Here is a 27,799-nt window from a genome sequence, read left to right as displayed (position 1 = left end):
AATACCATTATATAATAACTTTGTGCATGTATTATTTTGATAAAGACAAAAACTAATTAAAATAGTACTTTTAGGGACCATGGTGTATTGGTTTGCTAGGGCAGCTGTAACAAAGTACCACAAACCAGTGGCCTAAGTAACAGAAATGTATTTTCTCACAGTTCTTGAGGCTAGAAGTCCGAGATCAAGGTGCCAGCATGGTTGGTTTCTTCTGAGGCCGGTTCCAAATCTCTCTCTGTGACTTATAGATGACTATCTTCCCCCCATGTCTTCTCATTGTCTCCCCTCCATATGTGTCTCCATGTCCACATATATGGGCCCTGGGTGAAGGGTGTGTGGTTTGGTGGGGTGAGCTGGTGTGTTGGTTTGGTTGGACCTGGCATGTGGTTTGATGTGTGGAGTTCGTGTGGAGTGTGCCTTGGTGAAGGGTTTAACATAGAGTGGATTATGTGGGATGTGGAAGGTAGGGGACTGAAATATGTGAGTGTGTGTAGAGATATAGTGTGGATGTGTGTGTGTGTGTGTATATGTATGGTATGGCAGTAGCTTAGCTTAGCTTTTGTTTAGATTTTCCTTTGCCCTTTGTTTTAGTCTTTGTTTTTGTCTTTGTTTGGCCTTTGTTTTGTCTTTGTTTCACTCTTTGTTTAAACTTTCTTTGGCTTTTGTTTGGTCTTTCTTTAGCCTTTTGTTTAAACTTTGTGTGGCCTTTTTGTAGTCTTTGTGTAGCTTTTGTTTTTAAGTGGATCTTGGCTGAGAACCCATCAAAAATACCTTGTGTAATGAAAAACCCGGGTATATAATCTCTCCCTATATATTCTGCATGCATTGAGGTAGCCTCAACCCCCCCAGGGACCTGGTACAGATGTGGAGCCTGTTTCACACAACTGCTACTTGAAGGTAAGGGAATTCCATAGTTTTTCATCTAACTTCAGGTTGTACTTCATCTTCAGGTGGCAACTGCACATTTTTGTATGGGCCATTTCATTATATTCCAGGGGGAACTTGCTATAATAGCAGTCAAGATTGACAGAACATAAAATGATAGAGAAAACAAGAGCAGAGGACACCAAGGTTATTCTAAGGTGAGCAGAGGGCTCCTCCTGGAATGTTCCAGCTAATGTTTGGGATTTGGCTGAGCCTGGGGAGAGGCTTCAAACCCTCACTCAGATTCTTTCAGGTTTAAAGCCTCATGTTTCTGGAGCTAGATTAATGGCACTATTGGTTTCTTCTTTTTCTATTTCTTCTTTTATTATTTGTCATGATTTGAAAATGAGTTTTTTCTTTTTATCTAGGAACAACATCTTCCCTCATGCAGCTGGGCTTATGTGTGGGGGATGCTAATCTTGTTAGAATTTTGCTCCCTGTAGATTAGCAACCTTAGATGGAAAGATGTTAATGCTCTGTCTTGTGCAGAATTTCTTAGAAACCAGAGTTTTCCAGTGTTATGGTGGGTGGAACAAGGAAAGAAAAGATTATGTGTCAAGGGAATAAAGCAATGAACTTGGCTGGAATACTAGGAGAAAAATAGGGAAAATAATTTTTACTGTTTTGCGAATGAAACAGGAAGAAAAAAACAGATTGCTGTTAGCTGTGCTATTTTATGTTTATTTAGATTAACAGGAGAATGCCTTAGTGGATTTTATTATTTATTTATTTATTTTTAAAGATTTTATTTATTTATTTGACAGAGAGAGAGAGCACAAGTAGGCAGAGCGGCAGGCAGAGGGAGAGGGAGAAGCAGGCTCTCTGCGGGGCTTGATCCCAGGACCCTGAGATCATGACCTGAGCCAAAGGCAGACGCTTAACGACTGAGCCACCCAGGCGCCTGCCTTAGTGGATTTTAAAAATTGTTCCAGAGGCACCTGGCTGGCTCAGTCAGTGGAGCATGTGACATATGATCTTGGGGTCATGAGTTCGAGCCCCATGCTGGGTGTGGAGCCTACTTAAAAAAAATTGTTTCAGGTTTGCAGGAAAATTGCAAACTGTACAAAAATTCCAAATGTACCCAGATCACCCAAATGTTGACATTTTGTCACATTTGCTTTATCATTCTCTTTCTCTGTATACACGTAAACATATTATTTTTTTCTGAGCCATTTGAGATTAATTTTCAGATATGATCAAAATCGGAAAACCAATGTTAGGAAAATACTATTATCTAATCCAGATACGTCTAGGTTTTGTCAACGGTTCCAGGTGTCAGTCCCAAGTCATGCATCACTTTGGTTACCATGTGTCTTTAGTGTCCTTTATTCTGGAAAACACCTGAGATGGGCATTCTCTTTCATGATCTTGAAAAGTTTAAAGATTATAGGCCCGTTATTTTGTTAAATGTCTCTCGGTTTGGGTTTAGTCTGATGTCTTCTCATGATTAGGTTCTGATTATGCAGTTTCGGAAGGAATATGCTTGCATTTCAGATCATACATCTCCAAATTCATACTTGAATCTGTACAAACTTTTAACTTGAAGTCTGGTTTCTCTAATGGTAACTAGAATTTTTAAATGAGTACCTAAAATCTTACAAGAAAATACAAAAAATTTAAAGTCCAGAGAATACAGACAATTCCCAAGTATTCACCAAAAGTGTGTAAGTGCTGCCCTTTTATTAAAAATGATAATTGCAACAATATGTACATGAACTTGATAGGCATACAGTGAAGTATTTAACATAGATTCTTTGCATGTGTTAGATTCATGTCTACTGCTTTATGAGTGTTCATTTCATGAATGTGATCATTCCTTTCTAAGCAAAACCATCTGCTGAAAACAGATACCATTCACAAAAGAGTGGTCCTGGATAGCCACTCCAGCCTCCCTGGCGACCTTTAGCATGTTGGCAAGGTGTCGAGAAAGAACTTCCATTTTGTTTGTAAGTCGGAAAACTTCTATTTGGAGGTGGCTGGCAGTTTTATTGTTCTGAAGGTAGAGACCAGCTTCCTAGCAGACTTCCTTTGTTTTGGGAAAGTTATTAAAATAGATTCTTAAGATTTCCAAATATAAAACATCCATTTTTTTCCCCTAGAGGAAACACCAAAGTCATCATAAATATAAATGTAGGGCAGTTGGTTAGCTTGTTATATGATCTTTGTAGTCAAGTAAATGTATTATTGCTTTAATAGGACTGCCTGGATGAGGTAGATAAATATTTTCTTTTCTAAATGTGGAATTAGATTAGAAATTTGGAGTTCTTCACATGTTACTATTTAATGTTGAGAAACTCAGCTTTTGGGAAAATGTAGTGTTAGCTATTTTGATTGCCTTATCTAGTCCATAGACATCACCCCAGAGTTTGAGAAATTGCCTTTTACTTAAAGGAGATGATGAGCCATCCTGGGTTGGAAAATGAGGACCTCCTTTTTTCACTCAGCCAAAAGAATTGGGGGCCAGGACATGGAAGGTTTGGAAGACCAGAAGAGTCTTGTGGATGGGAATTGAGTTGTTTTCATATCCTGGAAGTCTGCTGGGCTGGGCTGGGACCCTGGGATTAGGTTCCATTGTGTAGGCTCCAAAAGTGACCTCTTTTATTGGCTTTGCAGACGTCTCTGGTTTCTGTTGCTCTGTTACCCCTAGTGCATTAGGTAAACCTGGTGGTGTTAGCTGTGCTCTGGGTGGTTAAAAGACCAATCTGTTTTAAAATGTACTCAGGATCTTGTTTTCATTCATGCGTGATGAGGGCAGCAGATCAAAAGATGATTGCTATTGTCACTCACAGTTCCCAAAAGGAGGATGCATGCCTGACCATGCAGGGCCATGTGAGGAGGCACCGGGGTTGATCGGGAGCCAGAGGGAATGAGGGGAAAGCATGGGCAAGAGCTTTATTGTGTATTTTTGTTTTGTTTTGTTTTGTTTTGCAGGAAGGACTGTGTGAGATGAGGTAAACAGATTAGGTAAATTTTAGGACGAGCTAGTTTGAATAATTTCAGTGGGTTCTGGGATGTAAGGGCTATCCTGAGTTGTCTGTTTCCTGGTCTTGGGGTGATTAGGACAGAGGAATGTTGGATTTAATGTGTGGGACCTTCATAAAAAGGATAATTGGCAAGTGTAGGCTCTGGATTGGTTGGTTTGCATGTGAAAGGCACACTCTTAGGGGTCTTAAGGTCTTAGAGGTCTTAGGGTTTGTTGTCCCTAGGAATTAGCTAGCCTGGGGAGAGGCAATATCTCCAGGATCAACAGGTGCCAGGGCATCAAGAATACAGAAAAGAAAATATAGTTAATATACAGCAGCCACATTTGGAGTGAATGGGCAGGGGAAAACAGGGCAGCATTCAGACTCTGAAACAATAGCTTTTAAGACCTAGGACATCTGATGCAGACAGGTTCATGGAATGTGTATCTATTTCTTATGCCAGTTCAAAAGTTAATTATGAAGATAGATGGATTTTCAGTGATGCACAGCAGTGAGGATATTTGTTTTATATTGCTGTGTAACAAATTACTACAAACTGAGTGTGTTAAAACCATGCCCATTTATTAGTTCACCGTTCTGTAAATCAGTTGTCCAGTTGTCTTGCTTAGGGTCTCACAGGTTGAAATAAAAATGTTGGCTGGCTAGGCTCTTACCTAGAGGCTCTCGGGGGAGAATCTACACCCAAGCTCATTCTAGGTGTTGGCAGAATTCACTTCCACATGGCTCAGGTCCCTGGGCCCCTCATTTTCAGGTCAGCAATGGTGGGTTGAACTCTTCTCATGCTTCAAATATCTCTAACCTCTTCCTTTGTCATATTTCTCTGACTCCAGCCAGAGAAAATTCTTGGCTTTTAAGGACTCATGTGATTAGATTGGGCCCACCCAAATAATCCAAGACAATCTCACTATTTTAAGGAATATCTGCAAAGTTTCTTTTGCCATGTAAGATTACCTAATTCATAGGTGCCATCAACTAGGATTTGGAAATTGCTTGGGAGGGCCATGCTGCCTACCACAGAGGGTTTATGATTAAATGTTGAGCACTTGGTTAAGGTGGTATTTGCCAGAATCCCCATTATAAAATTACAATTTTTATTTTCGTTTTTTTTTTTTTAAGATTTTATTTATTTATTTTAGAGAGAGAGAGAGATTGGAGGGGGAGGAGCAGAGGGAGAGAGATAAGCAGACTCCATGCTGAGCACAGAGCCCAATGCAAGGCTTGATCCCAGGACCTCAAGATATGACCTGAGCTGAAATCAAGAGTCAGATGCTTAACTGACTGAGCCACCCAGGTGTCCTGTTTTTAGTTAATAAATATTTATTGGGAGGGGAATATTTTGAGAGTATGCAAGTACCTTGTTTCTCCTTAAACTTTCACCTGCTATATTTACCATTCATTAGTGAATATTGCTTGCAAAAATTGTTACTGTGGTATTCTTATGATGATTTTCTATTTCCTTCATTGCTTCTACATTTATTAATTGGAATTATTCCTTTCTTTCTTTTTTTTTTTTTAGAGAGAAAGACGTGGGGGAGGGGCAGAGGGAGAAGGAGAGAGAGAATCTTAAGCAGGCTCCATGCCCAGCATGGAGCCCGCTGTGAGGCTTGATCTCACAACCCTGAGGTTATGACCTGAGCTGAAATCAAGAGTCGATGGTTAAACGACTGAGCCACCCCAGTGCCCCAGAATTATTCTTTAAGAAGAGTTTCTTTTCATTTGCTTTTATTTTTTATATTCCACATATAAGTGAAATCATATCGCATTTGTCTTTCTCTCTGACTCATTTCACTTAGCATAATACCATCTAGATCTATCCATGTTGTCACAAATGACAAGATCTCATTAATTTTTATAGCTGAGTAATAGTTCATTATATGGATATGAACATACCACATCTTCTTTATCCATTCATCTATCGAGGGACACTGGGGTTGCTTCCATATCTTGGCTATTGTAAATAATGTGGCAATAAATAGGGGTGCATATATTTTTTCAAATTAGTGTTTTCATTTTCTTCAGGTAAATACCCAGTAGAGGAATTACTGGATCATATTATATTTCTATTTTTAACTTTTTGAGGAACCACCATACTGTTTTCCGTAGTGGCTGCACCAATTTACATTCCCACCAACAGTGCACAAGTGTTCCCTTTTCTCCACATCCTCACCAACACTTGTTGTTTCTTGTCTTTTTGATACTAAGCATTCTAACTGGTATAAGGGGATATCTCATTGTGGTTTTGATTTGCATTTCCCTGATGACTAGTGAGGGTGAGCATCTTTTCATGCATCTTGTTGGCCATCTGTATGCCTTCTTTGGAAAAATACCTATTCAGGTCCTCTGCTCATTTTTTAATTGGATTATTCTTTTTTTTTTTGGTGTTGAGTTGCACAAGTTCTTTATGTAATTAGGATATTAACCCCTATGGGTGTTGACCAAGAAAAACATTCACTGAAAATTTAAGCAAAGGAGCATATATTTGGGCAATTTGAATTCCAATTCCAGAGACACAGATTTAGGTAGAAACCTGAATTACGTTCACAGGAAGACAAAGAGAGGGCAGGGTTATAAATGCGAAAGGTTACAAGTGCACTTCTCAGTCAGGGCTGTTTGGCAAAACAGGGATTGAAACTAGGTCCACTGGGATTGGTTGTGTTAATATACAAATAAGGGATTGAAACTTGTCAAGTCTCATGGTTCCTTCTGAAGTGAAGAATGGAAAAGAGTCAGGTGTCATGGTGAGGAGGGAGTTAAGTCTAGGCCCAGGGCTTGTAGCTGGCAAAAGTTCATAGTTTCTTGAGGAGCATGTGGATAAACTCCTTCTCGCATATGGCCTCCTGACCCTATTTTATTCTATTTTAAGGATTTTATTTTTAAGTAATCTCTACATCTAACATGGGGCTCGAACTTACTACCCCGAGATCAAGAGTTGCATGCTCTACTGACTGAGCCAGCCAGGGCCCCCCACTCTATTTTAAAAGAGACTCTCTTAGCTAGGCTTGGTTGTTCTATCTTGAAATCTTGTTTTACACCAGATATATTATTTGCCAATATCTTCTCCCAATCAATTTCATTTTGTTGTTGGTTTGTTTGCTATACGAAAGCTTTTTATTTTAGTGTAGTCCCAATAGTTTATTTTTGCAATTTATTTTTAAAAATTAATTTAAATTTAAAAGGAACATGCTCATCTGATTTGACAGAGAAATCTTACAATAATTTTTACAGTTAGCAATACAGAGTTGTCAATTGCATCATTATTACTACGATTAGTTATCAACTAAGAAATTATCAACTAAGACAACTGTGATATTGTGATTTGTAAGGAATATATATATTTGGTCATGTGAAAGATTTCTGTTGTGTGTTTGGTCTTTGTCTATGGTTTCTAGCTCCTAAAACCTTTGAAGTTTCCTACAAGGGCATAAAGGCATCCTGTGTTATGTTAATTACATGAGCTTGGAAAGCCCTTAGGTAACATAAGGATGGGTGGCAGGGTGCCAGGAGAACCAACCATGTGGTTAGAGGGATGGAAATCTCAGTCCTACTCCCTGACCTCTGGGGAGGGGAGAGAGGTTGGAGGTTGAGTTGACTAAAGGCCAGTGACTTAGTCAATCACGACTGTGTAATGAAACCTCTATAAAACCCCAAAGGTTTGGAGAACTTCTGGGTTGGTGAATGCTTGGAGATGCAGGGACAACCATGTGCCTGGAGAGGGCATGGAATCTCCTCCTCCTTTCCCCAAACCTTGTCCACCACTCACCGTATCTCTTCATCTGGCTGTTGATAAGTGTTTCCCTCAGTTCTGTGAGCCACTCTAGCAAATTAAGGGAACTTAAGAAGGAGGTTGTTAAAACCTCCAAGCTGTAGCCCATTGGTCAGAAGCATAAGTAACAGCCTGGGGTTTACCCCTGGCCTGGATTCTGAAGTGGGGTGTGGAAGGCAGTCCTGTGGGACGGAACTCTTAACCTGTGGAATCTGATGCTATTTCCAGGCAGATAGCGCCAGAACTGAGTTGAATTCCCTGACACCCTGCTGATGTCCCAGAATTGCTTGGTGCTGTGTGTGTGATGGGGGGACACACCCCTCCCCCACAACATTGGAATTGGGTCCAGGAACCTTAAAAGAACAACTAATCAGAACGTCAGGTTTCTTTTGCAGGTTATTTTTGTATCTAGAAGACCTCTTTGTTCAAACAACACTTCCAAGATCTGATGTATACTAAGAAAGAAGGGGACAAATGGTTACGGATGGCTACAAATCTTCATATTGCATGGGAAAACAAGATTGATATTGTGAAATTCTCGATTTAATGCCCTATCAAATTGGATTCCTTCCTTGAGTTTTTAATGTAAAAAAATGCATCTTTCTTCCAGAGCTGTATGGAATTCCAACTCCCTTCTTGAGATGCTTTACTTAATTGCTATGACTTGCATTTTTAAAGCCAGACTCTAAAATTTCATTTATTTTAGGACTTTCATTCATTAGTGTTATAAGAAATTTACTAGGAGAAGTGACTGAAGAGTGTTTACTTAATGTCAGTGAATTACCCAGACACATAGCATTTCTCCTCTATAATGATAAGATGGTCTTTAAAAGTTTGCATGAGATTTTGTTCTTATATTCTCTCCCTAACCCCCAAATGACAGATAACATCTAAATTAAATGTCATAATCCTTCCTAGGATGGTGAGAGTGAAGCTCTGTGTATAATACTTTTGGATTAACTACAACTTAAATAACCAAAAATGCTAAATTAACCAGAACACATTCTACTGCTTCACTTTTAGGAAAAAAAGGAGCAAATGATACCAAGACAAGCTCATAACAGAGATCTAATCACCAGATGTGTACGGATGAAAATACAGGTACAAATGAGTTTCTTATACTCTTTTGGATCTGCATCTAAATTATTGTATAATGATTACTAGTATTCAAAATGTCAAAGTAGAATGCAGAATCAGCAAAAGACTGAGCAATCAAACTTTCAATAAGAGTTAAACACTTCAGAAAAACTTATTCCAGGTGTTTCACAGTATCCTGGGTTTTGGGAGGTAGAAATATGAAAAAAAAAAACAAAACCCACAACCATTTCTCTGCATCAGAGGGATAATGACCTCAGCCACCATTTATCCATTTTGGCAAACTCATGTACTATGCATGGGGGAAAAGCCATTCCCCCATGGCTTCAAACCCTACTCAGGAGATTCCTTCTATTTCTTTGTCTCAACTGAACCTAGACAGTCTTCAGAAGGCTTCATCTGTCAGCCTGTCAAATGGGGGACATTTACACTCCAAGTGGCTCCAAAGTTTAGTGGGCCAGTGTCCTCCCCATTTCCACTGTCAGGCCACTACTCCTTCCCTCTCTAGCTAGTCAACAAATTAAATTCTGTCTACTAGCCAGACTTCTCTTTTGAATTGTTCACTTGACATCTCCATCTAGATGCCCCTCAAACACCTCAACCTCAAGGGAACCCAGAACTGAACTCATGATTCAGCCTCTTCCCCTAAAGCTTCTCTTCTAGTAGATGCTTCCACCACTCACCTAGTTCCTTGAACCACATACCTTGGACTCATCCTTGACTCCCATTCCTGCTTCTTTTTTTTTTTTTAAAGATTTTATTTATTTGACAGAGAGAGACACAGCGAGAGAGGGAACACAAGCAGGGGGAGTGGGAAAGGGAGAAGCAGGCTTCCTGCGGAGCAGGGAGCCCGATGCGGGGCTCGATCCCAGGACCCTGGGATCATGACCTGAGCCGAAGGCAGACGCTTAACAACTGAGCCACCCAGGCGCCCCATCCATTCCTGCTTCTTTGATTAGATGAATGATTTCAATATAATATAGTAAATATAAAGATGGAAGCATATAAATTGCAAAATGGAACGAAGATAAGTGACATTTCATCCATCTGAGGAAGTCTACCAGTGTAGCTGCCATTGTGACTCAGACTGTGGCCTTGGACACAAAATTCAGGCAAAGGGGTAGTCAGCAATCCAGTGCTTATCTTAGCTTCTCTCTGGCTGGTTCTTTTCTTTGTCTCCCTGAGACTGATGACCTTGGAGAACCCAAGGCAGCTTAGCAGCTCTCACCTTCCCCGAGCTGTCAGTGGAGCAATAAGTCAGCCCATCAGGTAATCTAGGTTCCCCCTTTGCCCCCTTGCTGTGACCATAGGCCAAATTAACATCTAGATTCTTCTATAAGACAATGCAAATCTGGAAGATGGGTTTCCTGTACAGGGAAAAGGTGGGCAGGGACCAAATTACGAGGAGTCTTGTGTGACATATAAATTAAGAAGCACAGGACTTTGCTTTGTAACTGGGGGAAGCTTCTGAAGTTTTTGAGTTGGAAAATGGATGCATGAGGAGACAAACTCATGCCTTTGGTTCTTTCTCCTGGACCCTCCTGCCCCCTGTTTATAGAAAATTGTGGAATTATTCATCTATAAAAAATTCTAGTGTAAGTTCACCTATCCATACACTACAACAATGTATTGCATAATTTTTAGAAAAAAAAAGAATGTCATGTTATCAAAATTACATTTAGAAAATTACTGTACTTCTTACATGTTTATCTGGCCCCACTGTAATCAAGGTTTTTACTCCCAAAACATTTGCTAAATATATTATCTATGTGCTAAGGATACCAACCCTGGGTCACACTTGTTCCTTTTCCTATAACAGCTGGAGTCAGGTAGTTTGTTGTCAGAAAGGGCTCTGCACAAGTCTATGAAAGAGTGTGCCACTGTACTGTGTCCTTGTTGCCTGGCACAAAGCAAAGCAATTGGGGCTTTGTTCTCTCTCCAGATGGGTTGTTCAACTCCTAGACAAATCGAGGCACTTTTATGCTGTTATTTTAAAGCCTCGGCAGCTCCCCAACTCAATACTGGAGTTTGGCAAGATGCTGCTCTCTGTTGAAAAGCACCCTGATTCCAAATAAATATCTGTATGAAATTTTCCATTACTTGGAACTGGTTTCCCCGTTCAAGAACCCACTGTTTAACATTCATTCCATTGATTTGTAAACATTTTGGTTGCTATGGAGATAGACAAATGGATAAACGAGGTCAAATGGATAAAGACATCCTTGGAGACGGCATGTAGTAGACAACCAAAGTTTACTTCCTAGATGTAGTTTTGTGGCTATGGAAGATCAACACGGAAGCCACTGCCTTTTATTGTGTAAACCTTCGCTCAGAGGAAAGCATTATCCTTGGCCTAGGCCATTAGCAAGGTTTTAGAAACCATAAGGGTCTCCAAGGAAGGTGGTGAATGTGGAATGAATTTGCGCTGCAGTGATACTTTTTTTTCGTAGCGGAGGAGCTGGAGCTGAGCAGACTTTGGAAGGCTATGGTAGGTGAGTGAGACCTCTGAAGCTCCAGGTTTTATTCCAGAAACAGCTCTTCCACAAAGTATTCCTTACGTGCCAGCAACAGAGGCTCTGACAGCCCGGGGCGGTCCCTCGGGCGGACCTCCAGCCCAGGGTCTGTTCCCTGAATTCCCGTCCCCTGTGTGTCTCCCAGGCCCGCTGGTCCGCTGCCTGTTGCTCGCCTTTCCCAAATTCCTTTTTTAGCTTTTTTTTTTTTGGGGGGGGGGTCCGTCAGAGTGGGCGTCGATTTACATTTCCTTGTTGTCATGCCCTTGAGTTAAGAGTATTTGTATAGAATTACTGGCTTTTAAAGATTCCCCTTTTCTATTTTTTGCCTGTTTTAATATTTTTTTAAAAATTTATCGTTTGTTTTTTCCTTTAACGCTCTGATTATGAAAACTTTGTACTTTTATGTGTCCATGTATTTTCTTCTATAATGGCACCGGTCTGTTACCTTGTAACTTCATGATATCTTTTGTTCTATGAAATCATAATCTTTATGGTTTGTTTTCTTTGTCTTCACGTCTGCTGTGTTAGAAGCCCACGGACTAGCCTACCTTGGTTGGGATCCTGGGGATCCATTTACTAGTTCTGTGTCCCGGGGCAGGTTATTTGACTTCTCTGTATCTTTGCTTTCTCGTTTGCACCACAGGACTCTTGTGAGGTTGTGAGGACTACATGAGTTGAATACATAAAGTCCTTGAATAGTGCCTGGCTGGTATCTCCTGACAGGGGTTTGCTATTATTATTCTTATTAGGGCTATTAGTCTGCTTGCATTTTGTCTCACTTTTGAGTAGTCCATCCATTTTCCAGTTAAAAAAAAAAATGCCCCCTCTGTTATGAACCATACTGCTATACCTATGTGGGTCTCTTTCTGAGCTCTCTGTTTGGTCCCATTGATCTATTGGTCTATTTCCAAAGCAATACTTTATTGTTGTTGTTTAAGATTTATCTATTTATTTGAGAGCGAGAGCAAGTGAGAGAGAGGGAGCATGAGAGCAGGGAGAGGGGCAGAGGGAAAGAGAATCCTCAAGCAGACTCCCTGCTGAGGGCAGAGCCAGAGGTGGTCAATCCCAGGACCTTGAGATCATGACCTGAGCCGAAATCAGGAGTCCCACGCTTAACTGACTGAGCCACCCAGGTGCCCCAATACTCTATTGTTTTAATTAGTATAGCTTATGATAAGTGTCTCCATCTGGTAGGACAAGACCCTATGCTTATTCAAAATTGTCTTGACTCATCATGGTCTCTTATAGTTCCATAAGAATGATGAAATCATCTTGTCAATGACATGAACATTTGATATTTATTGGAATAGCATTATGTTTACAGATTTATTGGGAGATATTCAGCATACTTACATTGACTGTTTCTTTTGCAGCCTTCAGAAAAGATTTGCAAATTTCTTCATGAAGGTCTTGCATTTCTTTTATTAGATATATTTTTTATCTGAAGGTGTCCTGTGGTTTTGTGGCCAGCTTGAATGGATTCTTTTATTTTACATTTCTAGTTGAATCCTCCTAATCTATAGACATGATTTTGATTTTGAAATATTGATCTTTGTCCAGAAATCTTGTTGAATTTTCTTTTTAGTTCTAATTAGTTTGTAGAGTTTCAGTGTTTTGTTTTGCTTGTTGCTCTGGTTAGGATTTCAAGTACAGTGTTGAATAGTAGTACTGATAGCATCCTTTCTGGGGTGTCTGATTTAGATGAAAATGTTTCTCAAATTTCACCCACAGTAAGCTGTTATTATAGATTTTTTGGTAGCTAGCTTTTAATAATATTAGGAACACCCCCTTCCCTTCCTTCTATGTTAAGAATATTTATCATGATTGGGTATTGAATTTTAGTGAATGCTTTCTTAATATTTATTACTGATCTTATTTCCTCCCTTATTCTGTTAATATGGTAAGTCATACTTACAGACTTCCCAAATCTGAAACATTTGAGATTTACCCTGTCTACTTTGCATTATGAAACATTTTACCTATCAGATTGGCAAAAATCTGAGGGTTTAATAACCTACTCTTATTGTTGAGGTGATGGGAAAATGGGCTTTATCATGCATTGTTTGTAGAATAATAATTTGTACAAATCCCATGGAGAGCAAATTGGAAAATATCTATCAAAATCTGCAGAATTACAAGTGCACAGATTCTTTGACCTAGTGATCCCACTTTTAGAGATAAATCCCTCAGATATTTGCATGTGTGTGAAATGATGGGTGCACAACTTTATTCACTACAACATCATTTGTAACAGTAACAACAGGTGGGACACAATCAAACTGTTTACTTGTAGGAAACTAGTTATGCTCTGACCCTTAGCAATTTCGAGGCATGTGCCATGCTTCCATTCTGCCATGTGTCATCATCAACACTAGATCCTCATAAGCATCTCAGATTTAACATGTTTGGGGGGCGCCTGGGTGGCTCAGTCGGTTAAGCGACTGCCTTCAGCTCAGGTCATGATCCCGCTCGGCAGGAAGCCTGCTTCTCCCTCTCCCACTCCCCCTGCTTGTGTTCCTGCTCTATCTCTCTCTCTGTCAAATAAATAAATAAAAATCTTAAAAAAAAATAACATGTTTGGCACACAGTAGGTTCTCAATTAATATGTTGAATAAATGAATGTTCAAAACTGTACCCTTTCTCCCCTCCCCTGCAGCTTTCCCCACCTCAGGAAATGGCTCCATTGGGCATTTGCTCAAGCCGTAACAAAGAACCCCACATCTGACCCATCCTCAAGTCCTCTTTGATTTCCAAGACCCACCTCTGCTCCCCTGCCCTGGTTGGAGTCCCTGTCCTCTGTCATTGGTCTCCTTGCTTCCACTCCTGCCTGTCTCCAGTCTACATTGCAAGAAGCCTGACTGATCTTCATGGAACAAAAGTGGAAAGGCTTACCTCCTCCAGTCAAGATCTTTCAATGCCTTCCATTCTTCCTATTCTTTAGCTCACCTTCAAGTCCTGCATGGCCTTCCCACCCCACGCCTTACCTTGCAGCCTCGCAGTGCTCCAGCTATATCCTTTCTCTGTTTTCTCCAGCACATCAAGTTTCAGTACTTTTGTCTGGAACTCTGTCCTCCCCTGTGCAAGGCCGAATCCCATTCATCCTTCAGATCTCAGACAGATATCTCTTCTTCAGGAGCCCTTCCTTAGCCCCCAATCTAAAGTGGTCTCACCACTATATTCTCTTCTAGTACCCCACCCTCTTCCTCCAGACCCCTTGTTACATTGCAGTCATACTTTGGCTGTCCTGTTCCTGAGATGGTCTGGTAAGTCTCCCTCCCTTGTCCCCTGAGCTCCGTGAGTACCAAGGCCTTCTCTGTCTTGTTCACCCCCAGCACTTTGGCACTCAACAAATGTTCGAATGAATGGCTGAGTGTTAGTGTTGTGTTGGACTGCATTTACTTCAGTCTTGTTCTGTGTATCATTTTTACATGGGCAGCCTAATGTCACCTGGCCCCCTCTGCCATCTTTGGTCACAAATTGTTTCCAAAGCTCCTCCTGACACTTCAGAGGGAGCTCACCAGCTTGAAAATTTGCCCAAGATTGGCTTGAGGTCTCCAGAGGACCAGTATCTCATCTCTTCAAGACAGGGTCTGAGTGTGCAGCCACCTTGCTGGGGGCCCCCTGGCTCCTGTCCCAGCCTATGCTGAGGTTGCTAGCACTGGGGGGGCTTGAGACACTATCACATGGGCTGTGAGCTAGCTTTAGTTGGGATGGCTGGCTTCCTCGAATCGATGCCATGCAATAAATAATCTAGCTTCCGGTGGCTTTCACTTGATATTTCAAATGTATTTTCTATGTTAATACAGCTTCTTTCACCTTGTAAAAGGGCTGCCTAATATTCGGTCAGTCTTCAAATGGCTCCTTAATAGTTCTGCGATTAATCAATTATAAGAATATTAATAATTAAACAAAAATCAAAGCCTTACTGATTCTACTGTATTTGTACAAAAATGCTAAGATTCCCTTGCCCACCTTCTCTCCTTTCATAAGCTAGCCTGATTTTAAGAAATGTATAGAATAATGAATGCTGTACTTTTTCTGTTCTGACAATTTCTTGAAAGACCATCCCCTGTTGCTGGGGAATACGCAGAAATTAAGTTGGGGATTTTCCTACCATTCTCCCCAGAGAATGTCCGTCCCAGTAAGTAAAAACCCATTTACTATTTCCCCTCCATATTCTTACATTATTACTGAAAATGTATTTTACTTCTGTCTCCTCTCATAGAATGAAAGTTTAAAAGATTTTTTTTGCTCTTAAGGATTTGGTTTTCAGAGAGTAAATGTTAAATTGTAAAATGGAGGCAAGGTTTGACAGAAATTCATTCAAGATTTATAAGTATTCTAAGCACTTGAAGTTAATTCTCCATGCTTTGAAATAATTTAGTATTTTTATATTTATTATTTATTTATTTATTTATTTTTAAGATTTTACTTTTGAGTAATTTCTACATGAGGCTCAAACTCACAACCTTGAGATCAAGAGTTGCACGCTCCATGGACTGAGGCAGACAGGTGCACCTAATTTAGTATTTTAAATATCAGACATTTCATCTTGTTCTTGAAACCAGTCTATGAAAATTGCAATTCCTGGTTATTCCCATCTCTTCCTTACTGTTTTCATAATCACTTGAAGGCAGAGAGGGTGGCAGTGGGGGATTTAATAAGAATTTACAGCCATGTATGGGGAGGAGTTGGGTAAACAAAAGAAAAGGCATAAGAAGAGCATGTCCTTATTTGCTTAAGCCTTCTCCACTTTGTGAATTTATGGAGGAACTCTGCACTCTGCGAAGCTTATTCAAGGTAGGGGGAGAGAGGGAAAGCTAAGGAGCAAACATTCATGTTCTCTCTTTTCTCCAGATGAAGCTTCAGAATCATGGCAGGGGATGTGTTATGGTGCGGTGGAGTCATCCAGATAGGTTTGAAATTGTGTGTATGCATGTGTGTGTGTGTGGGGGTGGGTGGGTCCTACTGACACACTTGAACAGGAACAGTGAGGACAGGCTGCAAGCCCCCTGGGGGAGGCCTGCCCTCAGCCACATCCAGTGTGGCCCATGAATGAGTATGCAGCTTTGGTTGGGGAGCTGTCTAGGCCAATGGCCCCAAGATAGGGCTCTTGACTCTCCACCTGTAACACAGGGCATGCATGGGAACCAGTAGTAGCCTTGAGTAGACGTGGAGGAGCTGAGAGGACAGCTGGACCGGAATGGGGGCTACTGAGCAGGGACCCTGATGACCAGTGGCTTTGCTGGGGTCAGCAGTAACTTGTGCCATTCATGCTATGGCACTCCATGGCCAGCAAAAGAGGATACTACCCAGACTAGCTACCCCACCCTCATAGCCATGAAGACTACCAGCTTCCCCATACCCTTATCCATCTTTAGAAGGATCAGAGAGAGGCAGGGAAGAGTTCTGTCAAGGATCTGAACTTTCTTTTTATTTATTTTTTTATGATTTTATTTATTTGTCAGAAAGAGAGAGAGACAGAGAGAGCACAAGCAGGGGGAGTGGCCAGCAGAGAGAAAAGCAGGCTCCCCGCCAAGCAGGGAGCCCAATGCGGGACTCAATCCCAGGACCCTGGGATCATGACCTGAGCCAAAGGCAGACACTTAAGCCACTGAGCCACCCAGGCGTCCCAAGGAGCTAACTTGAACTGATCACTTATTAGGAAGAGATAGTTTCTGCCAGAAGTGATCAAGGCAGAATAAATTCCAAAGTTAGTTTTGTCTCTCCTTTCCCAGCCAATAATCAGCATGGTATAGGCTTGTAATACTGTACCAATTCTATAATTATAGCAAAATGAAAAAGTCCTTTTTTGGAGGGTACAACAGAGATGATTTTGAATAAATTAAAAATTTCTTCCAAAAAATAAAAAATAAAATAAAATTTCTTGCTTTGGTATTTTTTTAAGATTTATTTATTTCTCTGAGAGAGAGAGAGATTGAGAGCAAGCACAGGGCAAGGCAATGGGGAGAAGCAGAGACAGAGGGAGAGAGAATCTCAAGCAGGCTCTGTGCTATGCGTGGAGCCGACCCGGTGCTCAATCTCACGACCCATGAGATCAGGACCTGAGCCAAAACCAAGAGTCAGATGCTTTACCAACTGTGCCACCCAGGTGCCCCATCTTGCTTTGGTTTTTAATTAAAATTTTTTCCCAAGTATATATTAAACATCTCATTCCTTAATCCATATAACATATTAAGTCCTTGGGACTGATCATAATCTTCCTTTGGAGTTTTGTTTTCTGAAGACAGAATATTGTTCTCACATAGGCTTCAGACCCTGATAGGGTGAAAGCTTGCTTCCTGTCTCTCCCATGTTGAGCTCCTTAAACAACACAAGTGCAGGCCTTTGCTCATGCCTCTGACTGACAAGAATGGAAGAACTGTTCTGTTTCCCAAGTACTGACCAGCATCCACTCTTCACTTCACAGAGCCTGTAGCCATTTCCATGTTTGACTTCCTGTGATGCCATGTGGATGTAAGGAGTACATGGCTGCAACATGTCAGCTCACTACGTGCATTGTCTTTCCTTGCCAGAGGACTGCCTGGGACAAGGGTCACATGCCACTTCTATTAAAGAATTACCCCATATCCCAATTCTCTTTTAAGAAAACATGGTGGAAAGGAAGGAAGAATGGATGAAAGGAAGAAAATCCATTTTATATTTAGGGTTCTAATATCCACCTGCAGTCTCCTTAGGGAATAGTGAAGCTATGTTTAAACACAGCTGCTGGTTATATAGACATGCTAAAGTCATCTCTAGAATGTGTGATTAAATGTGTGTGTTGACTAAAGCTTGCTAATTAATTTGCATGAATTAAGAAAAGTTGTAGTGGGTTCACAGAGTCTTTAAATTTTTTTTTCTAAAGAACGCAGTTTTATAACTTTCAAGGTCATTTGGGAAGGTCCCTTCCTGTGTTGCCCTTCTCACTGAACAGATACTGTTGCCTGAGCCAGAGCAGTGATCCCTGTGGGGACATCTGGAGACAGGCTGCACTTGTGGGAGACATCTTTGTTCATTCTCTCATTTTAATCAAGTATGTGCTGAACACCTGTTCTGAAACAGGCATTAAACAAGCCTCTAAGAACAGAAAGTTTAAGGAGGCAGTGAAACAGTAGGGGTAAAGTAAAGCTTCCAGATGCTTTCCTAGAATTATGTATAGCACACAAGGTCAAGGCATGAAAGAAGGAGTGATCATTTCTCATTGGGGGAGGGGAAGCTCTGAAAAGGCTCTAAGAAGTGACTTGCCTTTGGGCAAAGATGATGGAGGTGTTTACTGTATAGTTGTTGGGTGGGAAGGAAGCAGGGGTAAGGAGCCCTATGGACCAAGGTCCAAAGGCTTGAAATAATCCTACCTCCTGGGAGCTGGGGACAGCTGGTTTGGGCTGGATGCACACACCAGGGAAGAGTCTCTTCTTGAATAAAGCCTTATTTTCAAAGAACGGTCATCTCTTTATTGATTTTTGCCCAGATCTCATTGTCCAGAACATGATCACATGCGGAGCTGAACATATTTAACTGGGCATATCATGCTACCAAAAAACCCCAAATTTGCTATTGAAGGGAAGAGTGGATATTGGGCAATCAACTAGTCATATTGACTGTGATGAGTGTACTATTTATAATTATTATTATATGATCTTGGAGCATTTACTTCTTCAGGCTTCAATTTCCTCATCTCTAAAATGGGGTGAGTAGCGACTACCTAAAAGAGTTATTTTGAGAGCTAGAAATGATGGATATAAAGCATCTGGGACATAGCAGGTACTCAATAAATAGTGGGAGGGAGGTTCTTGTTCCTCTCCCTTTGGTTCCTCTCCTTCACTCCCTTTTTCTCCTTCTTCAAATACCTGCCTCACTTTCCCTCCTCTTTAGTTTTAGAGTATATGGAAACATCTGGAAAGCGTGGAGACTATATTTTACAGTTTCAAATAAAAATTCTTCATCCTGCCAGATAGTTCATATTATCTTTGTTCTGCAATTAGGTGATATCTTTTTTGAAAACATCATGTAGTGTTTATAATGCTTTGTCTTTAGCCACTAATGTAAATAAAGATGTAATTAATGCTTGAATTAAATGTCATCATACTGAGATACATACTGAGATTCATAGAGAATGTGTCTGAAGAAGTCAGTAGAATTAGGTCATTTGAATTCTTGGTGAAAGGGAAATAGAATTTATTAAGTAAGTGATTTACATCAGGTTCAGTGCTAGGTTCTTTACCTGCTTTATTTAATGTTTTCAAAGGTCCCCTGAGGTAAGTATTATTATTATTTGTTCTTTCCCTCTGTTACAGACTGAATGTTTGTGTCCCTAAAATTCATATGTTGCAATCTAATCTCCAATGTGATTGTGTTAGGAGGCAGACATTTGGGAAGTGATGAGGTCATGAGGGAGAAGCCCTAATGAATGGAGTTAGTGTCCTCATTAAAAGAGTCCCCAGAGAGCTCCCTTGCTCATTCCACCACATGAGGGCATAGCAAGAAAAATGTCATCTCTGAACTAGGTCATCTTCTCAGCAGACACCAAATCTGCTGGCAATTTGATTTTGGACTCTCCAACCTCCAGAACTGTGAGAACTAAATTCCTGTTGTTTGTAAGCCACCCAGTTAGATGAAGAAACTGAACATATTTATTCGAATTGTATTTGCTTGCTTGTAACTGAAATAACAGTAGTTTAAATGAGGTGCAAGTTTGACTTGTCTCTCATGTAAAAGATGTCTAGTGTTCATGAAGATGTAGATTTTTTAGAGGCTAGCCAGCCTGGCTCTCGGCTGAAAGACAGAGCCAAGTAGTAACCCAGCTATCCTAAGACCACAACTTGGAGTCTTGACCACAATGCAGTCTGCATCCTGTAGGTAGATACATAAGAAGATTCAAATGTTTAGGTATTAGGAAGCCCCCACATTTAATTTATAATGTATTGTGAAGAAGTGCCTGGATTGGACTTGTTTATTAAATGTTATACTATCTTAAAAAAATTTAAGAAGATGTTCAGTGTTCAAGAGTTAGGCCTAGAACAGCAACTCCACAGGCAATGGACTCAGGCTCCTCTAGTCTTTGTGCTCTTCCATGGGGCTTCCTCTGCGGTGCTGAGCCATGATCCAAGATGACTGCTATGCCCAAGAATAGATGCTAGATGGTAGTTTGTGCACATTTTTATCTTCACTAGATAATTTCAAGTTGTTCTGGAAATCACAATCTTTTCAATCACATGTGGAACATTTAAAAATATTGACTATGAACTAGGCCATAAAGCAAACCTCAGCACATATCAAAGAGTCACTATCATACAGGCTACTTTCTCTAACTAGAATGCATTAAAATTAGAAGTCAATGTACACTTGGAAATTTTGTGACAGATTTTTATAAATAATGGATGAATCAAAGAAGAACTCAGCCATATTTAAAATGAAGTGAAAATGACTTATATGAATATTTGTGGTATCCAGCTAAAGTTGTACTTAATGGAAAAGTTATAGCCATAAAAACGTATGTGAGAAATGTTTGACTCAAGAATAGAGAGGGGCACCTGGCTGGCCCAGTCAGAAGAGGGTGTGACTCTTGATCTCAGGGTCGTGAGTTTGAGCCCCATGGTGGGTGCAGAGATTACTTAAAAAATAAACTTAAAAAAAAGAATAGAAAAAAAACCAAGAACAAGAACCTAAAATAATTGAAGAAATAATAAATGCCTACAGAAGCTAATGAACTAAAAAAAAAAAAAAAGAGCAAAGACAAGCAAGAAAACCAAGAGCTTGTTTTTGAAAAGAGTAATAAAGTAGGATAACTGCTGGCAAGATGACTCAAGAAAAATGAGACAAGATGCAAATATATGATATGAACTATAAAGGGGGCTATAACTATAAATTTATGACAGATTTTAAAAGCCATAAGAATACTATAAATAACGTGTATATCTATAAAACTTAAACAAAATGAATAATTTTCCAAGTATATAAATCTGAACAGTATGTAAGGTATGGTCCTGCATTTTATTAACTGTATATTTATATGTAAATATTATCAAAGAAAAACTGTTAAATATTTTGTAAGTGGTTAACTAGGGGATACAAATTTAGGAATTTTTATTATTTTTATCCATCAAAGTTTTCTAATTCTCAACAGTAAATATAGATTTTAAAACCCACTAAGGGCTGGTTAGGGAGGGATGGAGGAAGCCCCCAGGGGTCACACTGCCTTCAGGACACTCGGAGTTTACATTCTAGTGTCCCATCATGCACCTCTTGCTCTGGCAGGGATGTCTAGGCCACCATGCTGTGTGATGTTCCCAAACCCATTCTCTACCCTTCCTTCTTCAGTGAGCTGTTTCTCCAACTGACAGGTTTTCTCACCCTAGGACAGACAACCTTGCATCTATGCAGCCTTATCCCATTCCCCTGGACCATTTCCAGTCCCCCAAAGTCCAGGCTTTTGGGGAGAAGAGGGCTGAGCACCCGGGCACAGATAGTGTTGGGCCTGGTCAAAGGACACAGGATGTTAGAGTCACACAGACATGGATTCATATCCCTGTCTGCCTCTTTCTGGCTTTATGAAGTTGGTCCTGTTCCTTAGCTTCCCTCATCTTTAGTTTGTTGGTGATAATACCCATGTTCTAAAACGAGATAAAGAACATAAAGCAACCACCATACAATGGGTGCTCAGTAAATGTGAGTTCTTGCCTCTGCTGTTAGTTATTTGCCTGTGGTTATAACTAATATACTAGTAAGCCTGGAGTGTTGGGAAAGGATAATTAACCTGTGTATTGCTATCGCTTAGCATGTGGGGCTTAGCATTCCTAAACTGGAGCATGGTTGGGGCAAAGAGTTGGAGAGGCAGCGCGTATTCGCAATTAATCAGGTACCCCCGCTAAAAGCTGTATTTCCGCTACCAGGAGAAACGGTAACCAGAAACTTTCCACGGACTATAAACATTTTACTAAGGGAAGGAGGGTATGAATTTTCAGCTGATTGCCTTAGAAGAATGTCAGGGTCCATGGAAGAGAACTGCTTTTCCTTCAGGGAACTACACACAGAGGCTAGCAAGAGGTGAGGCTGCCCCCTGTCAGACATGGTAGGGGAAGGCAGAGGATGAGAAGTCATGGAATGAGAATTTGAGAAATTTCTCCTGATGTGCTGGGGGAAGAGATGGCTGGGTGAAGGTCTGGACAGGCATGGGGTTGGCCAAGGCATCACGTCAGGTGGGTGGGAATTGAGAATTCAGTCCGAGCAGGAATTCAGAGTCACAGGAGACTTTAAATCTCCCTCTTACCCCATGCTAGTCATTCTTAAAAGTTTGGGACATGTGCTAGATTTTCTGCTATTTGTGATGAATGCCTGAACCATTTGGGAAAAGAGGATTCCAGAAAGCCAGAGGAAATGGGGATGTCCGGGTTGGCTGTGAAAAGTTGAGTAACACTCTCTCCATGTGCTGGGGGTCTAAAGAAATGACTGTTCCATCATTTCCTCTGAGAGCAGGAATTTGAGCTGAACTTTGCCACATTGTGTGGGACTTGGGTAAGATTTTGGTAGATCTTTCAGGGTCTTATGATGAATCGGACCCTAAGAATCAACTTTAGTTCCTCATTGGTCTAGAAATGCCTGTTTGCACTAAGGGTTTCTTTGGGTACTGCAGACCATTTCCTTCTCTGCAAATTTGGAGATTGCTCTTCTAAGAGGTGTTGCTCCTCCCACCTCTCTGGCTGCCTCTGCAGCTCCTGCTCCTTCTTCCCTTGTCCCTCTCCCGGCAGCTTGAAGGGAGGCCCACTACCACTCCTGGGAGCCTTCCCTGGCCTGGCTCCTTGCTCAGTTCATACTCACCACATCCATTCCCAAGGCTGTGCCTCTTCCATAAGGCAAGGGACTCTCAAGATGAAGGCCATAGCAGCTGTGTTCTGGATGCTCACTTCCCCATGAGTTTCTGAGTGCCTTCAACTCACAGTAACCCAGACAATGAGATGATCTCCCTCCTTCTCATCTATTTAGACTACCGATGGTCTGATGGCCTGACAATGCTCCCAGTCACCAGGACTAGATCCTTCATGGTGACAGGTAACTCCTGTCCTGCCTCATCACCTGCATCTGGCCACCTGCTCCTCTCCCACACTGTACTGCTGACAGGGTGGGCTCTTGGAGGGACTGTAGTTGACCCCTCTGTGTCTTTCTTAGGTATCAACCATTTCCATCCCTCCACAAACTCTTATCTTTGACTGTCCAAACCTTAGGGTGAGTGAGATATAATGTTTGCCCCCATGATGCTTTACCTGCTTCTCCAGCCGAGCATATTGCCCTTCTCCTGTGGACCCTCCACACCAGTTTACCCACATATTCTCATGTTGCAGAGCATGCTTTCTTTGTATCCTATTTACTGACATCTATGCAACATTCTTCCATCTGCACTGTGAGCTCAGTGTCAGCAGGATGTTTATCTGATCCATCCCCTTTACCCCCTCAGGGTCTGGTACATGTTTGGGCCCTATAAGTGGGTTTTGTGGGTGTCAATATCCTATGTGCATCCTTGCCTATCTCCCCAGCTTGTGGATAACTTTCTTGAGGACTGGACTAAGCATGATTCATCTCTGTGTCCATGACATCAACTGAGCACTGTGCTGGCTTGACCTAAGTATATGATAAGTGTTGAATTGAATGGTTGAATGTAACCCCATTAATCACTTAGTGTTTACTGTACCTAGAAGAACTGTAACATTAAAAGTTTTGGATAAAGCAGGTGAGCCTTTATCCAAAGGATAAAGTGGGGCTAGAGATGGAGGAGGGACTCTAGGAGAATGTAGTATGACAGGCTTTAGATGGAGGAAGCCTTTAGATGGAGAGAGGAATCAAGAAGACAACTGGTTTGACAGCATGGAGGTCTCTGGGAGGCTATGGAGAACCGTTTTTCTTTGGGAGAAAAAGAACACAGGCCATTTTGGAGTACACAGAGGAGATGTAGAAATGGAGAAAAAGAGTATTGATAATTTTTCAAGAACTTTGCCTATAGAGAGGAGGAGTTATAGAGAGGAGAATAGATATGGAAGTGGGATAGAGAGGGCCTTTTCTTTTACAATGGGATACACCTGACTATGTATAAAAGCTGATGGAGTGGATAAAGAACTAAGAAACTTAACTACATAAAAAATATTTTTGCATAATAAAAGCAGGTGAAACTCCTGGAAAGAACATTTGCAACACACCTAATAGGTGTAAAACATGGTTTGGACTATACAAACTGAGATGCAAAAAAATGTTATTTTATTTTCTTAACTGCGTTCAACGTGTTCTTCAGCCCTCATTTCTATATGTAGAAGATAGACCCATCAAAAACCACAACAATTAGAATATCCCCTCAGTGTAATTTAGTTGTTTTTAATGTATTCATCCTTAAAACTCAGATCATCTGTTCCGTCTTCAAAGGATCCATTCCTTCTTGGTGCTTCCCTCGACCTTTGTACATACTTCTATTGATCACCATCACACTGTTTGTAATTACATACAACACAGCTGTGTGTCCAACTTGACCTTGGGTTTGTTGAGAGCAAGGACATTCTCAGTGTCTAATATAGGCATGTCACCTGTGTATATTTGTTGACTCTTGGTCGATTAATAGTCATTTAAGTCCCCTGTGTGCTACAGTGTTTGGAGTATTAGGTGGGACTATTTCTGCATTTGTCACATTTCTAAAAATCATGTAGTAGTAATTAAATTTTTTGTCCCTGCTTGGGAGTTTTTTCAAGTCTCAAATTTCTCTTTGATTCCTCCTCCATCCACTCCTCCTTTTTCTCTTCTTTCTTTTTAACTGAAATAAGTTGAAATAAACAGAAAGATGCACAAAATTTAAGTGTGTAGCTCACTGAATATTTTTTGGGGGGGAGGGGCAGAGAGAGAGGGAGAGAGAATCTTAAGCAGGGTCCACACCCAGCGCAGAGCCGGAGGCAGGGCTCGATCTCACGACTCTGAGATCATGGCCTGTGCTGAAACCAAGAGTCAGATGCTGAACCGACTGAACCACCCAGGTGCCCCACAATGAATTTTGACATGCATGTGCACCCAAGCGATCCCTCTCAGATCCAGACCCAGAACATTTTCTGGCCTCAGTGGGCTCCCTGATGCCCCTTCCTAGCCAGACTTCGCTTTCTCCAAACAGCTACATTCTGATTTCTAGCACCATAGGCTAGCTTTGCCTGTTTTTGAACCTCATGTAAATTGAATCATACAGCTTATATTCCTTTGTGTCCAGCTTTTTTTGTTCAGCCTTATGTTTGTGAGATGCAAACATGTTGATTGTTCTTTTTCATGGTTATGTTGTAATTCTGTATGAATGATGATTACGGTTTTAGTACCAAAATGTTATTATTATTGTTATTTTAGAGAAAAGGCCTTTCCTAAACCTAGACTAACATTTTGCTATAGATATGTTTGGTTTTGTAATATTTTTCCTATCCTAAATGGGTCACTAAAACATAAGTGAAAAAGTGTCCATTTTCAGAAAACATGATTTAAAAATATGCAAATAAAAATTAATAAACACTTAATTTAGTTCCTTTCCATAGAATTGGGCAAGAAGTTGATCTTCCAGATTCAGGGTATAGGACAAGGCTGAATGTTAATACTGGACTATGGGAATAGCAGGGAGTAGGCTTCTTGAGTAGAAAGCTCCCTGCCTGATGTGCTGTTTTATGTCTCCCCACCACTCCTTGCTTCAATGATTTCTAGTGAGATGAGTCAGAAAACGACTAAGGAGGGCCCCAGACTCTCCAAGAACCAAAAGTTTTCAGAACACTTCAGCATACATTGCTGCCCACCATTCACCTTCCTCAACTCGAAGCGTGAGATCGTGGATCGGAAATACAGCATCTGTAAAAGTGGCTGCTTCTACCAGAAGAAAGAAGAGGACTGGATCTGTTGTGCCTGCCAGAAGACCAGGTAAGTGGTCTGCACTGCCCACTCGGCACCTGGCTGGGCACTGGCCTGCAGTCTCTCAGCAACACGCCCCCCTCCTGTTCCACTCTGGTGATTTCTGGGCTGCTCTTCCCCCAGTGCCCTGCAGTCCACTCCCTGTTAGGTTCTGCCACTGGAAGGTACTGGAGGGCTATCGGAAGGTGGGAGGGGGAGCAGGGCCTGCCTCCCTGTTTCCAGCTCCTGTCAGTATCCCTTAAGCAGCAGAAGAGAGCCATGGCTCCAGCCTCCAGCTTCTTTTGGCCCCCTCAGACGCCGTGCAACGTCCCCTCAGAAGCCCAAGCACCAGCCTGCTGCACCCCCCGCGGTGGTCAGAGCACCAGCCAAGCCACGGTCCCCTCCGAGGTCCGAGCGTCAACCACGCCCCCGCCCAGAGGTCCGACCACCACCAGCCAAGCAGCGCCCCCCTCAGAAGTCCAAGCAGCAGCCGCGCAGCAGCCCCCAGAGAGGGCCAGGCACCAGCCGTGGGGGGTCCCCCATCAAAGCTTCTAGGTTCTGGTAACACCATCTCTTCCCTTTTGTTCCCCCAGCCCTAAGGTTAGTAGCTGCCTCCTGTGTTTACTAACATCTCGTTTATCTCAATAGTCCTCTCTTGGCCTTACCAAACCTGTGTCAATTCCTTGCATTAAATCCCCTCGTATGAAATACCTAGTGTGGCTTGTGTTTTCCTCATAGAGCTGCCGGAACAGTACTTCAGATGGCAGTATCCATTGCTTCTTTTGTCTAGGCGGACTGCAATGGATTAATTTATCAACTCAGAGTATCCACCCCAGTAACAGATTGTGAGACTGAGGCCCTCTGTCACTGTGCCTCAGAGAGAGGAGGAAGGGTGACTCTAGGGATATTTGTGCATGTGTAAAAATGGACAGGTTCAGACAGTTCATTCATCTATCCTCCTGACAGACGTCGTCTGATGTTAATCTCAGTAACAAGATCATTCATTCATTCATTCAGTCATTCAACAAACTTGATTGCATACCATAGAGTTCCATATATCATGCAGGGGGGTGGGACTACAGCAGTGAATAAGCTAGGTTGTGACTCACCAGGATGAAACAAGAGAATAGTTGGTCAAAGTGTAGGGCATGATTGCCTTAATACTGTCATAATCAGTAAGTACACTGGGCTATGGGAGCCTGGAGCAGGCTGCCCATCTGGGGCCTCAGAGAGGAGGTTAGGCTAGGGTAAGCAGAGAGTAAAAGGAGGCCATGCAGAGAGAAAAGGTGAACAAGAGACATGTTTGTGTCCCATCTGAGGCAGGTCAGCTTTCTTCTTCTTCTTCTTCTTTTTTTTTAATAGACTTCATTTTTAGATCCATTTTAGGTTCACAGCAAAATTGAGTGGAGGGCACAGAGATTTCCCATATACGCCCTGCCCACACATGGCAGGCCAATCTTTTAGTCCTTTTAATATTTGGAAATGAAGCTGTTTTGCAGGTTAATAGTGGTTGCTAATTGTATTTGAGATTCTCATACCTACTCTGCATAGCATGTTACCGTGTGTGCATGTCATGGGCTGTTTACCAGTTTACTATGCAGAGGAATCAACCCAGGAGCATGTTAAAGATGCCC

General features: G+C 41.5%; 1 protein-coding gene across 7 annotated transcripts in view; it reads left to right on the top strand.

Annotated features, from left to right (window-relative positions):
• The first annotated feature begins 771 nt into the window (after positions 1–771).
• The window catches only part of MOBP (myelin associated oligodendrocyte basic protein), a 51,331-nt gene continuing 24,303 nt past the window's right edge, over positions 772–27,799 (top strand). For 3 of the 7 annotated variants that reach the window (XM_032408954.1, XM_032408953.1, XM_032408955.1), the window contains exons 1-4: positions 774–897; positions 8,695–8,772; positions 25,986–26,195; positions 26,481–26,726. In XM_032408954.1, the coding sequence (XP_032264845.1) occupies positions 25,990–26,195; positions 26,481–26,726 (452 nt within the window). In that variant the 5' untranslated portion in view covers positions 774–897; positions 8,695–8,772; positions 25,986–25,989. Of the gene's footprint in view, positions 898–995; positions 1,083–8,694; positions 8,773–25,985; positions 26,196–26,480; positions 26,731–27,799 lie in introns of those variants that run through there. The other 4 variants (XM_032408951.1, XM_032408950.1, XM_032408952.1 and 1 more) reach the window with 4 other exon arrangements.

This window comes from Phoca vitulina, unplaced genomic scaffold (assembly GCF_004348235.1).
Source record: "Phoca vitulina isolate PV1807 unplaced genomic scaffold, GSC_HSeal_1.0 scaffold10, whole genome shotgun sequence".
Lineage (NCBI taxonomy): Eukaryota > Metazoa > Chordata > Mammalia > Carnivora > Phocidae > Phoca > Phoca vitulina.
Note: the sequence above shows the minus strand (reverse complement) of the source record. Positions and strands in the feature narration are given on the sequence as shown.